General features: G+C 38.9%; 1 protein-coding gene across 3 annotated transcripts in view; it reads right to left on the bottom strand.

The window, feature by feature from the left end:
- The window catches only part of gramd1c (GRAM domain containing 1c), a gene marked incomplete in the record, with an annotated part of 19,237 nt that extends 6,707 nt beyond the window's left edge, over positions 1-12,530 (bottom strand). Inside the window, 13 exon segments of one of the 3 annotated variants that reach the window (XM_014002226.1) lie at positions 462-565; positions 650-792; positions 875-993; positions 1,075-1,221; positions 1,307-1,466; positions 1,561-1,708; positions 3,220-3,338; positions 6,179-6,259; positions 6,338-6,433; positions 7,238-7,338; positions 7,542-7,665; positions 8,523-8,622; positions 12,388-12,530. In XM_014002226.1, the coding sequence (XP_013857680.1) occupies positions 462-565; positions 650-792; positions 875-993; positions 1,075-1,221; positions 1,307-1,466; positions 1,561-1,708; positions 3,220-3,338; positions 6,179-6,259; positions 6,338-6,433; positions 7,238-7,338; positions 7,542-7,665; positions 8,523-8,609 (1,429 nt within the window). 3 annotated transcript variants of the gene reach the window in all.
- Between the last annotated feature and the right edge of the window lie 767 nt (positions 12,531-13,297).

Here is a 13,297-nt window from a genome sequence, read left to right on the forward strand (position 1 = left end):
AAAAAATCATGTATTATGTCAAGTTTCTTAAATATAAAAGATGTTTGATTATTTTGTATTTGCAGAATATGCATGTCACAGAAATAGTTTTCTTCGTCTACAGTTAATGAAAAGGTGGCAACAAATCACACCTGAAGACATGACGATCAGGTCCATTGTTTTTGCTAAAAAAATAAATAAAATGTGTGATGAAATAATGTGAGTGGTCCTAATTTTACGACTGATGAGCACGATGCTGCTGCTCAGTGTGACGAGAATTCAAAGTGTCTATTAGGAAAGTCAAGTGAGGTTGGCAACATTGTTCTTTATATTTCCTTTGTCCCGTCTGCAAACTCAGCAGTAATATGATTCACTGCTGCAGAGCTCGAAGCGTGTCGGAGGAAACCGTTCAGATCGGATGGAAGATGGAATAAATCACAGGCAGAGGACAAAGAGGAGAGTGTGCAGACAAACTAACTCACCCAGCCGTCTGAAATTATCCTCAATGCCGCTCCAGGAGTTCTTGGCAATGAAGGACTTGATCAGGCCCCATGTTGGCTTCTTGTACTTCACATCAGTGTACACCCTAAAAAAAACAGGAATGAGCTTTAAAGTCAAGTCAGAACTACTCAGTAAAAATTACTTTATAGGTTGGCAACAATAAGATCACCTCAGTCGGCACTTCCGCTTWGAGATGCCCACGATGTAGTACCGGCTTTGTGTGTAGAAGTAATCGTGATAGGGAACGTCGTGCATGCAAACCTCTGAGCCCACGATGTAAAACTGGCCCTCCCTGGATTCTTTGTACAGAGTCTGAGAGRGAGATAAAGCTCAGACAAGCTGCGAGGAACAAATCAAACCAAAGCAAAAAGCACAACCGTTCATACACACACACCTGATTCTCTGTAGCTGTGGAGAACTTCCCAATCAGAGGGTTGGTGATGGTTATGGTATAGTTGAGGGTCCGCTTCCCGTTCCCCGAGGAGTCCTTCTGCCAGGCAGTAAGACTGAGATCTGACAGAATGAATGTATAAAACATCAGTAAAGAAATCAATTTATTCTCTGGAATGTGACAAGAATAAAATCAAACCTTACTGGTGATTTTACGAGCGTTCATACACCTGCGAGTGAAGCTGGAGTCGGTGAAGAGCAAATCAAACATTTTGCTCGCGCTGATGAGGAAAACCCTGTTGAGGTACAGCCGRCCCGGCACCTCCGACAGACTGATGCGCTCCTCCACTGCTGGGCGGAAAGAAAACAATTTTAAACCCAAAGAAAAAACACCAGGAAGTTGTGAACTTAAACATCAACGTTTGCAACCTCTGACCTTCTTCGCTTTCTGAGCCGCTTTGCTCAGAAACCAGGTTCTCGTTGGCGTTGAGGTCGAGAGAGTTCGAGGAGCGTTTGGAGACTCTATCTGGGGAGAGACGCTCCTCCAGCGACTGGACGGGGCTGCGCCGCACGGACGGAGAGTGGCGCGGCTCATCCTGCAGGAAAAACAAGCAGGATTTAAGCTGCAGYGCAATTTAAGACGAGGTTGATTAAAAAAAATAAAAAATAAAAACTTAAGACTTCAGGTACCGTGTTGGCTTTGGGTGACGTGACGGGGAACTCCTCCCCCTGAGGCGTAGAGCTCTCGATGGGCCCGACGTCCACGGCGGGGAGGCGGAGGGACTGGGGTCGCTCCAGTTTCAGAGARCCATCATCACCAGCAGGCTTCTGTGTCGGGCTGCAGGAACAGGTTAGCATTAGAGCTGCAGGATGTCAGAAAACATGCAGTTACAACTGATAGATCCACGTTAACCCTTTGTGTGCCAGCTGAGCGTTTAGAGCATCCATCTGATTGAAACTTAATTCTAATGCAATATATTGAAATTGCAGACTATAAAAGTAATAAAATAGAAATGAAAAAGAACTTWGAGTCAGGAATGCCACAACACAACCACACCTGTTAATAACTTGGCCTGATATCTGATCCACCCATTCACCTTCTCACATTAACCGGTTTCCCTTCTTATCTCACTCATTTATCATGACTCACGTTCTGGTCTCAAACTCAACCTTTAGGTCCAGCCACACTTTTATTCCTCAACTCCGATTGGGCCAATAAATCTACAATCACTGATGTATTTTATTGAAGGGGTGTCTGTTGAGCAACCAGCATTTCTCACTGAAAGTGTTTTAAACAAGTCCGAAAGAAATCGTCTAAAACTGGATTATCATAGGCAACACAAAAACAGCAAAAGCTCAAACATTCACAGATGTTAAGCTAGAACTGTAGCCGACAGTCCTCCCGCAGTGCTAACTGATCTTAAAATTATAGACATTTACAAGATTTAAACAGAATGGCTTTTGGATAATTTCAGTGTAAATGTGATGTCTGACAGTCCTTCAATTTGATTTTAATTTAAAGCAGAAGTGTTTAACTCAGTTAMAGGAGAGCTAAATTCAAAAGTTGGGCCAAGCCAAGGACCACTTTGTCAATATTTATACTGTAGAAATGTTATGCAACAAATTATTCTTATAGAAATACAAATGACCTTTTTTCAAATTGTTTTATGTAGCATTGAGAACACAAGAAATCGAACGGATAAAAAAAAAGGGATTACCGTACATTCATCAACAACTTTTTCCATTTTTTTAAAAGATGCATTTTATCACAATACATTAAATGAGTTGAAAACCGAAACTAAAAATACAATTATTTGGCTTTAAAATAAGAATATAGAAATAGATAACTAAAGATGATTCTCTGTTGCTCTTTTCACACTAAATCCTACTATTACTAAAAATAAAAAATATTCACAATTTTTAAGTATTACCTTTTAGGGCTGTGTATTGGGAAGAATGTGGCGATACGATACAGGGATCATGATACGATGCATCACGATYGTGTAAGAAAGGCGATATATTGACTTTTCTTCAAAATATTTTAATTTTTCAAAACGTGCATCACATGCGAAAAAATATGATTTAATTCATTTTGGTTTTAAGCAATTAGAACAGTGAATAGTGAGAACTGCATTTCACATTTCTTCTTACAGCTATTATAAAAATACATTTTTGATACAGCATCAGGAAATGAAATATCGCAATATTTCTGTGCATCAATATTTTCTTACACCCCTATTACCTTTGGGGCCGAATAAAACGTTAACGAGGGCCAGGTGTGGCCCCCGGACCTTGAGTTTGAAATGTGATTTTAAAAAAAAGGATGGCAGGTGCCTTTTTTTTTTTTACCTGGTCTGCATGTTTGCATCTGTGGACACCTGTAGAGTCTCCATCTCCTCATTGCTCAGGCCCAGATCATTCCCATAATGCTGTTTCACCATCTGCCACAACTCCTGGCCGCTCAGAGCCTGAAGGGGAAGAGGACATCAGACTTGATTTGATTTTAAAACCAGTATTCAAACTGATCTGCCCCTCTTCACCACAGTGAAGATCAGACTAAACAGACCTGCAGCAGCAGCAGGTGCAGGAGGTTCCCTGAACGTTTGACCTCCTCCACCAGCTATAATTTACAGCCATCTCCACAAACAATACAACTAAGCTGACTTTAACACACAACAAGCGCACTCCCAAATTTTTAAAGCAGTTTATGCTCAAAACTAAAAAAAACAGCTGGTTTCACATCAGGAACAGCTCGGTTGTAGATTTCGGCAGAAAAACAAAAACCTTTAAAACGTACTCGCTGTGTTTTAGTTTAGTTTCCCCCCTTTAAAAAAAATAAAACCACGACAGAAAGTTTGTTTTTCCTCGCGGTTTCCTTACCTGTCAGAGAACACGTCCCCGCGGCTGTCCAACCCAAATATGTACCCTGGACGCGGCGCGCGCATTCAGGAAGTTGGACCGAGTCCAGGAGCGCAGGAGACGCGCCGCCCAGCTCCGCACAATAAATAATGACTCCTCACTTTTTACACGAGTTATAACCCGGTGCCGGGTTGTTTTGAAGAGACCCCCCCACCCAGCTGAGAGCTTCTGCTCCGGTCCRGGTTTGAAGGCGGGTCGTTGTTGCTAATCAGCCCCTCGGAGCCACACCTGGAGGGGGTCAATGAACTCAGGTTTCTACCTTCACAGGTGTTTACGCGCCTCCAAATCAGACTCCCCCCTGAGGAAGCGCTGCCACCTAACGTGCAGGTTCTAATGACAGGTAAAAGAAGGGCTGAAGTCCCAGCAGACTGTCGTTATTTCATCACTTTAACTGTTTCCTGTTTACAAACTGAGGGGAAGTTGGTCGAATTTAGGCCATTTTTTATATTTTAGATCTAAAATCTCAAAGAGGGTGTGATGATTTAARTGTCCGACTTGTCAAAACATGTCATCTTCCCCCTAAGGAAAAGTAACATTCTGAATAACAAATGTATATCCTGATGCATCTCAGTAATCCAGGTAAAAAAAAATCAAAAAGAAAAAAATTGTATAGGTCCTCTGGACGGGTTCTTCTCTAATGAAACGTTTCGTCTCTCCTCCAAGAGACTTCTTCAGTCTGAGAGTTTCAGGCWAAATTCAGGCTTTTAAGTCCTGCCTCCATGTGACTGATACTCACATCACATGGCTGTCGTTGACACCTAATTAACACCTATTGTTAACAGGGGGTGGAGTGATACTGGCAATAGCCACGCTGTAGGAGGGGGACAACTGAAGACGGAGGCCTCCACCTCTGTTTAACGATGGACGGTCTTTCTTCACAAAAATGGCTTCTTTTACTCCTCTCTCAAACCAACGTTCCTCTCTATCAAGAATGAGAACATCCTCATCTCTGAAAGAGTGACCGCTGGCCTGTAAATGAGTGAAAACTGCAGAGTTCTGGCCGTTAGATGCAGCTCATCTGTGTTGGGACATTCTTTTGAACAGTGGCTGCTTTGTTTCCCCGATGTATAACTGGTCGCAGTCCTCCTGGCACTTAACAGCAAACAACAAATGTATAGGAGCAGACACTCTGCCTTATATTGTTGTTATGGCAAGTCTCAATAACACTGTCAGTCCAAGATGGCTGCCATAGCAAACCGTAACTGGTAATAATTTAGTCCCTACACCATTTCATAGTTTTCTACGTAAATAACATTTAAATTTGATCGTTGTGATTGCATTTTGTTTACGTTTAAGTTTTTTTTGTGTGAATTCAAGAGAAAACACTGGAGTCTGTAGTAAAAGTGTAATTTTAAGTTTTTATGTAAAAAATACTTATGAGAATTTTAACATGATTTTGATTTTTCTCATAAACTGAGTTGAATTTGTTAAACTCCAATGGCGTTTCCATGTGACCCAGCCGCTTTGTGCATTTATATGGTCAGTTAAAGTGTTTCCCAGTCCTGGTCCTCAAAGACCACCATCCTGCAGGCTTTACTAGTTTCATTCATTAACAGAGGAAGCATCCAAAGCCTGCAGGATGGTGGTCCTGATGATTTTAGCTTAAGTCTCCTGCATGAAAAGTGACGAGCGAGAAGCATTTATTCAAGAAATTCTTATTATTTACACAGTTTTTCTTAAGTTTAGTTCTCAAACTGTTCATTAAAACTAACTTTTAAAAGAAAACAAAAAGCATTTTATTATCAGTTTGGTTTTAATCAGAGCAAATTCAAAGCTGGGGGAAACTTTGAATTGTTACTTTTACTTGAACCAAAGGTTTGTGGAAGTGAGGAAAAAATACTTTTTAAAAAATGCCTTCAGTGACGAGTTAAACTTTTTGCTTTATTCATTCACTTGAACTCAACTTTCAGGTGCTCTTCCCCAGTAATCTAACTTCTTATAAACACACTTTTATTTTTCCTCCAGCGTTTGTTAACATTTTGCACAGGTTTCATCTTCAACTATGTACCAAAGTGAACAAGCTTAAATTTATTCTGAGAAATGTTTCTGGCTCGCACCGTTCTGCCTCTCTGTCTGGGTCAAAGGTGAAAGCTCGGTTTGAGTGAGTTTATTTGTAACTGCGTTCACGACGAACATCTGGGTAAAAATCCTCCCAACCTGCTGCCTCAGATTACAGAAGAGTAAACTTCAAACGGTGCAGCAGAACAGCAGCGATAACCTGATGAGCAGACAGCGTGTGGCTGAGACCGGCTGAACTTTGACCTCGTCAGATAAATACTTTTTTAGAAGTCTGACCTGCTGACGCAGCCGTGTTTTATTCAAGTAAAACAACTCCTGTGGGAAGGATTAATTATGTTTTTTTAGTAATTTTATAAAAAATGAGACTTACTTTGTTCATCAAAGTGTTTTGCCACATTCGAAAAACACTCTGGTAGCTCCGCTCTCTCGCTGGGAAGGAGGCGAAGAAGAGCTGAGGGTCGACAGAGTATTGGTTTATTTTTTGTTTGGTAATTATTAAAATATAGGAGAAATAAAAATCTCTAAATACCTTCTCAGTTTTTGTACAGATCTGGATGGCGTTTGGGATCAGTCGAGCCATTTTCTCTCTGGACATCGCGGTGATGTCTTTAAGAGTCAATGTAATCTTTAAAAAAAATAAAATAAAATAAATATTACCACAGTTATCACAGAATGTCGTATCTTCACTGGATTTTAACTCCAAAAGTGGATGATTATGTTTTATAGTGCGTTAGAAAAAAAAACTGCAAACTGCACAGATTTTAACGAAACTTTCAGAACGTAATTTATAATGGTTGAAAAGATGAGATGTTTGTCACTTTTATAAGAAACAACAAAAATAGGTGCAGCTGAATCAGCAAAAATACGCACAAAATTAATAGAATCAAAGGATTTTTTAGTGACGTACAAACTGGTTAAACGTGTTTAATCTGAGGCATGTGTTTCAGTTTGGGGGTTATAATGAGGAGCAGTTTTATTGGGAGTTAAAGACCATGATTACTTTAGAATATGAACTGTTTGAGGCAGTTTGTCCTGGTTTTCATTGCTCTCCTTACTGATGGCAAAAGCTGGAAGAGGCCTCAACAAATATAAAAGTGAACACGACTCAGTTAAATTTACAGATAATGAGCTTAAGTCTGGTTTGACAGTTGAAAATCTAATCTAAGAAAATAAAAGTGAGGACTTCTTTGCTTTTTTGTAATGCAGTTTGCATTTAATGACTTTTTTCATCCTAAAAAAAAAAAACACATTTACCTCTGAAAAGCAAAACTCTCACATTGGAGGGCATAAAATGGAAACGTGTTTCTTTTTAATAATCCTTTTTTGTGAAAGTTGCACTTTAACGATGTGTTCAATAATCTGTTATGTCATTAAATTGTGGGGTTATATGCATCTATAAAAATGTTTTTTTTTTTCCTTTTTTCGTTACCTTGGTCCCGCGGAACACATTGCTGTAGAAACAGACCCAGTTCTCTGAAAGGTAGAGGCGTCCCTGCAGGAGGATGTCCCTCTGGAGCGCACACGGATAATCTGAGGAGGAGGAGGAGGAGGAGGTATCGCACACAGATGAAGAGCTCTGTTTACAACCTGCTCTCAGGTAATTAGGGAGAAGAATACTCCGAGTATAAATAAAGAGCAAACATTTAGTTTTTTTTTAATCAGATATTTTAGCTTTATGGATTCAAATGACAAAATGATTTGATGAGAGTTTGTGTTTTTTTTTTGTTGCTTACCCAGTATGAGCAGCTCTGATTCAGGCAGTTCTTTGAACAGCCTCCTGAACTCCTCCAACCTCTGCTTGTAGCTCTGCAGAGGAGCCTGAGGCACCGCGAGACATGGACCCTGGGTTTCAGGGCTCTGATTTAAAAATAAAAAGACTGTATTATTATTATTATTATTATTATTATTATTATTATTATTATTATTATCATTGTTATTATTATCATTATTATTATTATTATTATTATTATTATTATTATTATTATTATCATCATCATTATTGTTATTATTATTATTATTGCAGAAGCTATGCATTTGTGAAGATTTTCTTTGTGGCAGTAACAAGTAAACAGTTTGACCTGTCATTGGGGTTTAGAACCACAAGAGGGCAGTGAGATGTTTTTACCTCAGTTTACTTTAGAACTGAATGACTTGATTAAATTGCTCTGAGGGCCACAGTTACTGCAGGCCAGCAGCTCAGAGGCCAAACAGCCAGAAATTAAAGTCATCATGAAAATAAACCAAGTATTATAGAGATCTGTTACCTTTGAAATAGTTTATTTTGCTGCATTTAATCATGAACACTACACTATGGAATAAAAAGAGTGATTTAAAATATCCAAAACAAAAACATATTATGCCTCCTATACTAAAATATTTTGACATCTGACTTGCCAAATTTATAAAGCAATTTTATATTTCTTATCCTAGTTAAATCTACAAGCATTCATCCATGAAGATAAAACTGATGTACACAGAAATGGTTTTTAGATTCTGATGTTTTTGCAGGTACCACACAAGTCTATGTCTAGCTAAAACCACTTAAAGTAATTAAAAGCAGAAAACCAGGGATTTAGGCTTAAAAGATTAATGAAACAACTTGCGGGCCAGACTTCCGTCACTTGCGGAAGTGCTGGATGGGCTGGATGTGGCCCGCAGGCCACCAGTTGACTTTAGATTTATGGAGCAGCTGTGTGACAGTGAGGTGGCCTTACGTCCTCATCTGAGCTCAGCCTGAGTTCCACCAGGGATGAGAACTCATCGTCGCTGCCCACTCCTGACCGGCTGGATTCCTGGTCCATCGACTCTGCAGGGCTGCTGAGAAACAAAAACACAGACTGGATCATAATCTGGGGCAAAAACAGGAGCACAAATATGGTCTTGGAGATCTACAGGTGCTGGTCATAAAATTAGAATATCATGAAAAAGTAGATTTATTTCAGTAATTCCATTTAAAAAGTGAAACTTGTATATTATATTCATACATTACATACAAACTCATATATTTCAAATGTTTATTTCATTTAATTTTGATGATTACAAATGACAACAAATGAAAATCTCAAATTCAGCATATCAGAAAATTAGAATCTTGTGAAAAGGTTCAAAATGGATGGCACCTGGTACCACACTCTAATCAGCTAATTAACTCAAACCAACTGCAAAGGCCTTTAAATGGTCTTTCAGTCTAGTTCTATAGGCTACACAATCATGGGGAAGACTGCTGACTTGACAGTTGTCCAAAAGACGACCATCGACACCTTGCACAAGGAGGGCAAGACACAAAAGGTCATCGCTAAAGAGGCTGGCTGTTCACAGAGCTCTGTGTCCAAGCACATTAATAGAGAGGCGAAGGGAAGGAAAAGATGTGGTCGAAAAAAATGTACAAGCAAGAGAGATAACCGCACCCTGGAGAGGATTGTGAAACAAAACCCATTCAAAAATGTGGGGGAGATTCACAAAGAGTGGACTGCAGCTGGAGTGAGTGCTTCAAGAACCACCACACACAGACGTATGAAAGACATGGGTTTCTGCTGTCACATTCCTTGTGTCAAGCCACTCTTGAACCACAGACAGCGTCAGAAGCRTCTTGCCTGGGCTACAGAGAAACAGGACTGGACTGCTGGTGAGTGGTCCAAAGTCATGTTCTCTGATGAAAGTAAATTTTGCATTTCCTTTGGAAATCAAGGTCCCAGAGTCTGGAGGAAAAGAAGAGAGGCACTTCATCCACGTTGCTTGAAGTCCAGTGTAAAGTTTCCACAGTCAGTGATGGTTTGGGGTGCCATGTCATCTGCTGGTGTTGGTCCATTGTGTTTTCTGAGGTCCAGGGTCAACGCAGCCACATACCAGGAAGTTTTAGAGCACTTCATGCTTCCTGCTGCTGACCAACTTTTTGGAGATGCAGATTTCATTTTCCAACAGGACTTGGCACCTGCACACAGTGCCAAAGCTACCAGTACCTGGTTGAAGGACCATGGTATCCCTGTTCTTAATTGGCCAGCAAACTCTCCTGACCTTAACCCCATAGAAAATCTATGGGGTATTGTGAAGAAGAAGATGCAATACACCAGACCCAACAATTCAGAAGAGCTAAAAGCCACTATTAGAGCAACCTGGGCTATCATAGCACCTGAGCAGTGCCACAGACTGATCGACTCCATGCCACGCCGCATTGCTGCAGTAATACAGGCCAAAGGAGCCCCAACTAAATACTGAGTGCTGTACATGCTCATACTTTTCATGTTCATACTTTTCAGTTGGCCAACATTTCTATAAATCCTTTGTTTTTATTGGTCTTCAGTAATATTCTAATTTTCTGAYATGCTGAATTTGAGATTTTCATTTGTTGTCATTTGTAATCATCAAAATTAAACGAAATAAACATTTGAAATATGAGTTTGTATGTAATGTATGAATATAATATACAAGTTTCACTTTTTAAATGGAATTACTGAAATAAATCTACTTTTTCATGATATTCTAATTTTATGACCAGCACCTGTATAAATGAACAAAAACAACAGTTGACAGTAGAACCTACTGATGCATTATCTGTGAAAATGATCAATAATTTAGATGAAATTTGTTGCAAAGATGAAACAACTGTAGAATGAAACTAAAATTAGCGTAACTAAAAGCTAAAAAGGAGAAAAATGAGCTGCAAGCCAGTGGCAAAAAGCTAAACATAGAACAATACTAAAAAAATAAACTAAAAAGAAGGAAATTTGTAGCTTAAAATGAGCTGAAACCTAAAAAAAAGGGACTGAAGAAAAAATAAATGATTCATTTTGTTTTAAATAAAGCCAAATATTGTCAACAAGTTGCCAAGAAATTAATCCTGAGAGAATGGAAGTCGTCCACTCTTTTTTTTTTCCAGTTGTTGGTAACCAACATAACTAAAATACAAAAATTTCTCAGAGTTTACTTTGCAAAGACTCGTTAACACTAACTGAACTCTGATCCAAAGATTTTAATTTTTTTATTGTCTGTTTAATTATAATAATTGGTGGGTTTTTTTGTGCATCTGAGCCTCATTTGTTTTTGCTATGAGCTTTGAAATTTTTAAATTGGAAAAAACATTAAGCAAAACGTTTGTAAAATTAAAAAAAAAGTTACATAAACCAGAAGTTGTAGCTGTAGTTGAATTTTTAGTCATATGATTGGTTAAAAATAGAACAAAGTGCTGTTTGAGACAATATAAAAAAAAAGTAAGAATGCCGAGTCAGCAACCACACTATAAAAGATTTATATGAACACAGATCTGCACAGGAGGAAATTATTCTGAATCTTTATTTAAAAAAAAAATTGTACAAACTTGCATTAACATCCTACTTTGTACGACTCATGGCTTCTATGTCTCAATAGATGTTATAAACTTCAACGTAACGTTCTGCACAATCTTTAGAGTTCACCTCGAACAACAGTTTAACCAAGTATCTTACTCTGGCTCCAGGATTCATTTTGGAATGAAAACAAAAATGTTCATTTTCTGCAGGATTTTCAACTCGAGGAGGACTTTTTTTTTTTAATCACTCAAAATTGCTGGAACGAGACAACAGTTGCTTCGTTAAGATAATTGATTTTTCCTTTAAATAAAAACACACACACTTCAAAACCTAAATAAATTAATCATGTGTTTTTAACTGAACATCTTGCCTGCTTCAATCCCTTCAAATTAAAGCAGTGTCTTCTTTTTCCACACAGCTGCTGAGTTTTGTCAAMCCTTTTGTTTAAAATGTAGTGAAAATGAGTTCTACTGATGTTATTTAAAAAAAACCAGCCTGACAAGGACCAGATATTAAACTCATTTAAAACATTAGAATTTTACCCTTTAAAAACATAAAATCACATTTTAACTGAGTTAGCCTTTATGAAAATGTGAATGTTTTGTTCATTTTGACTTTTAATATCAGTGATTCCCAATCCTGGTCCTCAAGATCCCCTATCCAGCATGTTTTACTGGTTTCCCTGACATTCAGCAGGTCTTCAGAAGATTGTTAATCACTCGTTCATTCAAAGCAGGTGTRTCAAATCAGGGAAACGTCTAAAAATCACTGCTTTAAATGTTGACCAACACCTCAAGAGCTAGATGTTTACCTGATTTGACACACCTGAAGAGCAGGGAAACAAGTAAAACATGCAGGATAGGAGCTGGGAACGACTGAATTAGGTTGTTTTTAAATCACATGGATGCCGTTTTATCTGCTGTTTTTATGTTTCACGTCYTGTAACTTTGTGGTTTCTGACCTAAAGGTTCTACACATAAAGTTTACTTACTTTGAGCACGTGGGAGGAAATGATTGAACTGATCGTTCAAGTTAAAACATAACAGGAATATCTGAGTTTAAAAAAATGTCTGTATCACTGCAACAGAACTGGTTTGTCTGGAGTTTAAATCACATCAGGTCAGCAGAAAGCTTCATGCACKAGTAAACACAACTTCTAAACTCCTGGAGAAAATAAAAATGTTAATCTGATTTTATTCAAAACAAAGCTGCAAAAGAACCTGTTGATGAAAGTCTGACTCAAGCTCCTCATTTTAAACAAAAAAATCTGTTGAATATTTAGTTTTTAACTCACCTGACACGTAGAGGACCCAGGATGTCTGTGGTTTACCTGCCCGAGCTCACGACAAACAAAAAGGAACACCTGAAAGTGTTGGCTGGAAGCAGCTCTGAGGCTCCTCGGATGTTAAATGCTCTCTGTGAGACGGCAGGTGATTCTCATCCTGCAGGGGAACATACCTTCTGGGAGTCGTCACCTCACTGATGACGCCCTTTAAGGCAGCAGCTTCAAAGGCTGTCAGGCTCGACTCGTAAATTCAACTCTCTTAAGCTGCCGCATCATGAATTATTGTTTATTCATCAAGAAGCGCTAAGTTTATACGTGCTGTTAGGAAAACGGCGATTGAAGTGATTAAAAAAATGTGCTTTAAAGTTCTATTTTTAGGTTTTTCAAGCAAAGGGCTGGGTTTGTTCAGGTGTKAAGTCACGCAGAGATACAGGTTGAACAGCACCGACAGCTTCATCAGCAACAAATAGGATTAAACAAACACACCAGACCTGTTGTTTTTGCTTGTTTTGTTTTGTTCCCACACTGTTTTAATTCTTTGAGAGAAACATCATGAAACAGCTGGACAGCAGAGTCTGACTCTTACACATTCGCACAGCAACAGTACACGACACCGCCGAAATACAACCATAAAAACAAAAACAAGGACAAAGAAAACAGGAAGCCTCTACATCAAAACGCTGGCAATAAATAGACTGATCTTATTAAATTTATATTCTTCTGTACAGATGCTTGGTGAGTTACGACACGTCCACTCTTCGAGGGGAGCAAAGACACGGCTACACGCAGAAATCATGTAAACAGAGAAGAAGGGAAAAAAAGGGAAAACGAGGTGATGAGATCCGGCCGTCACGCTCGCTTTTAACTCTTCACACACACACACACACACACACACACACACACACACACACACACACAC

The sequence above is a fragment of the Austrofundulus limnaeus genome, unplaced genomic scaffold (assembly GCF_001266775.1).
Source record: "Austrofundulus limnaeus strain Quisiro unplaced genomic scaffold, Austrofundulus_limnaeus-1.0 Scaffold12, whole genome shotgun sequence".
NCBI lineage: Eukaryota > Metazoa > Chordata > Actinopteri > Cyprinodontiformes > Rivulidae > Austrofundulus > Austrofundulus limnaeus.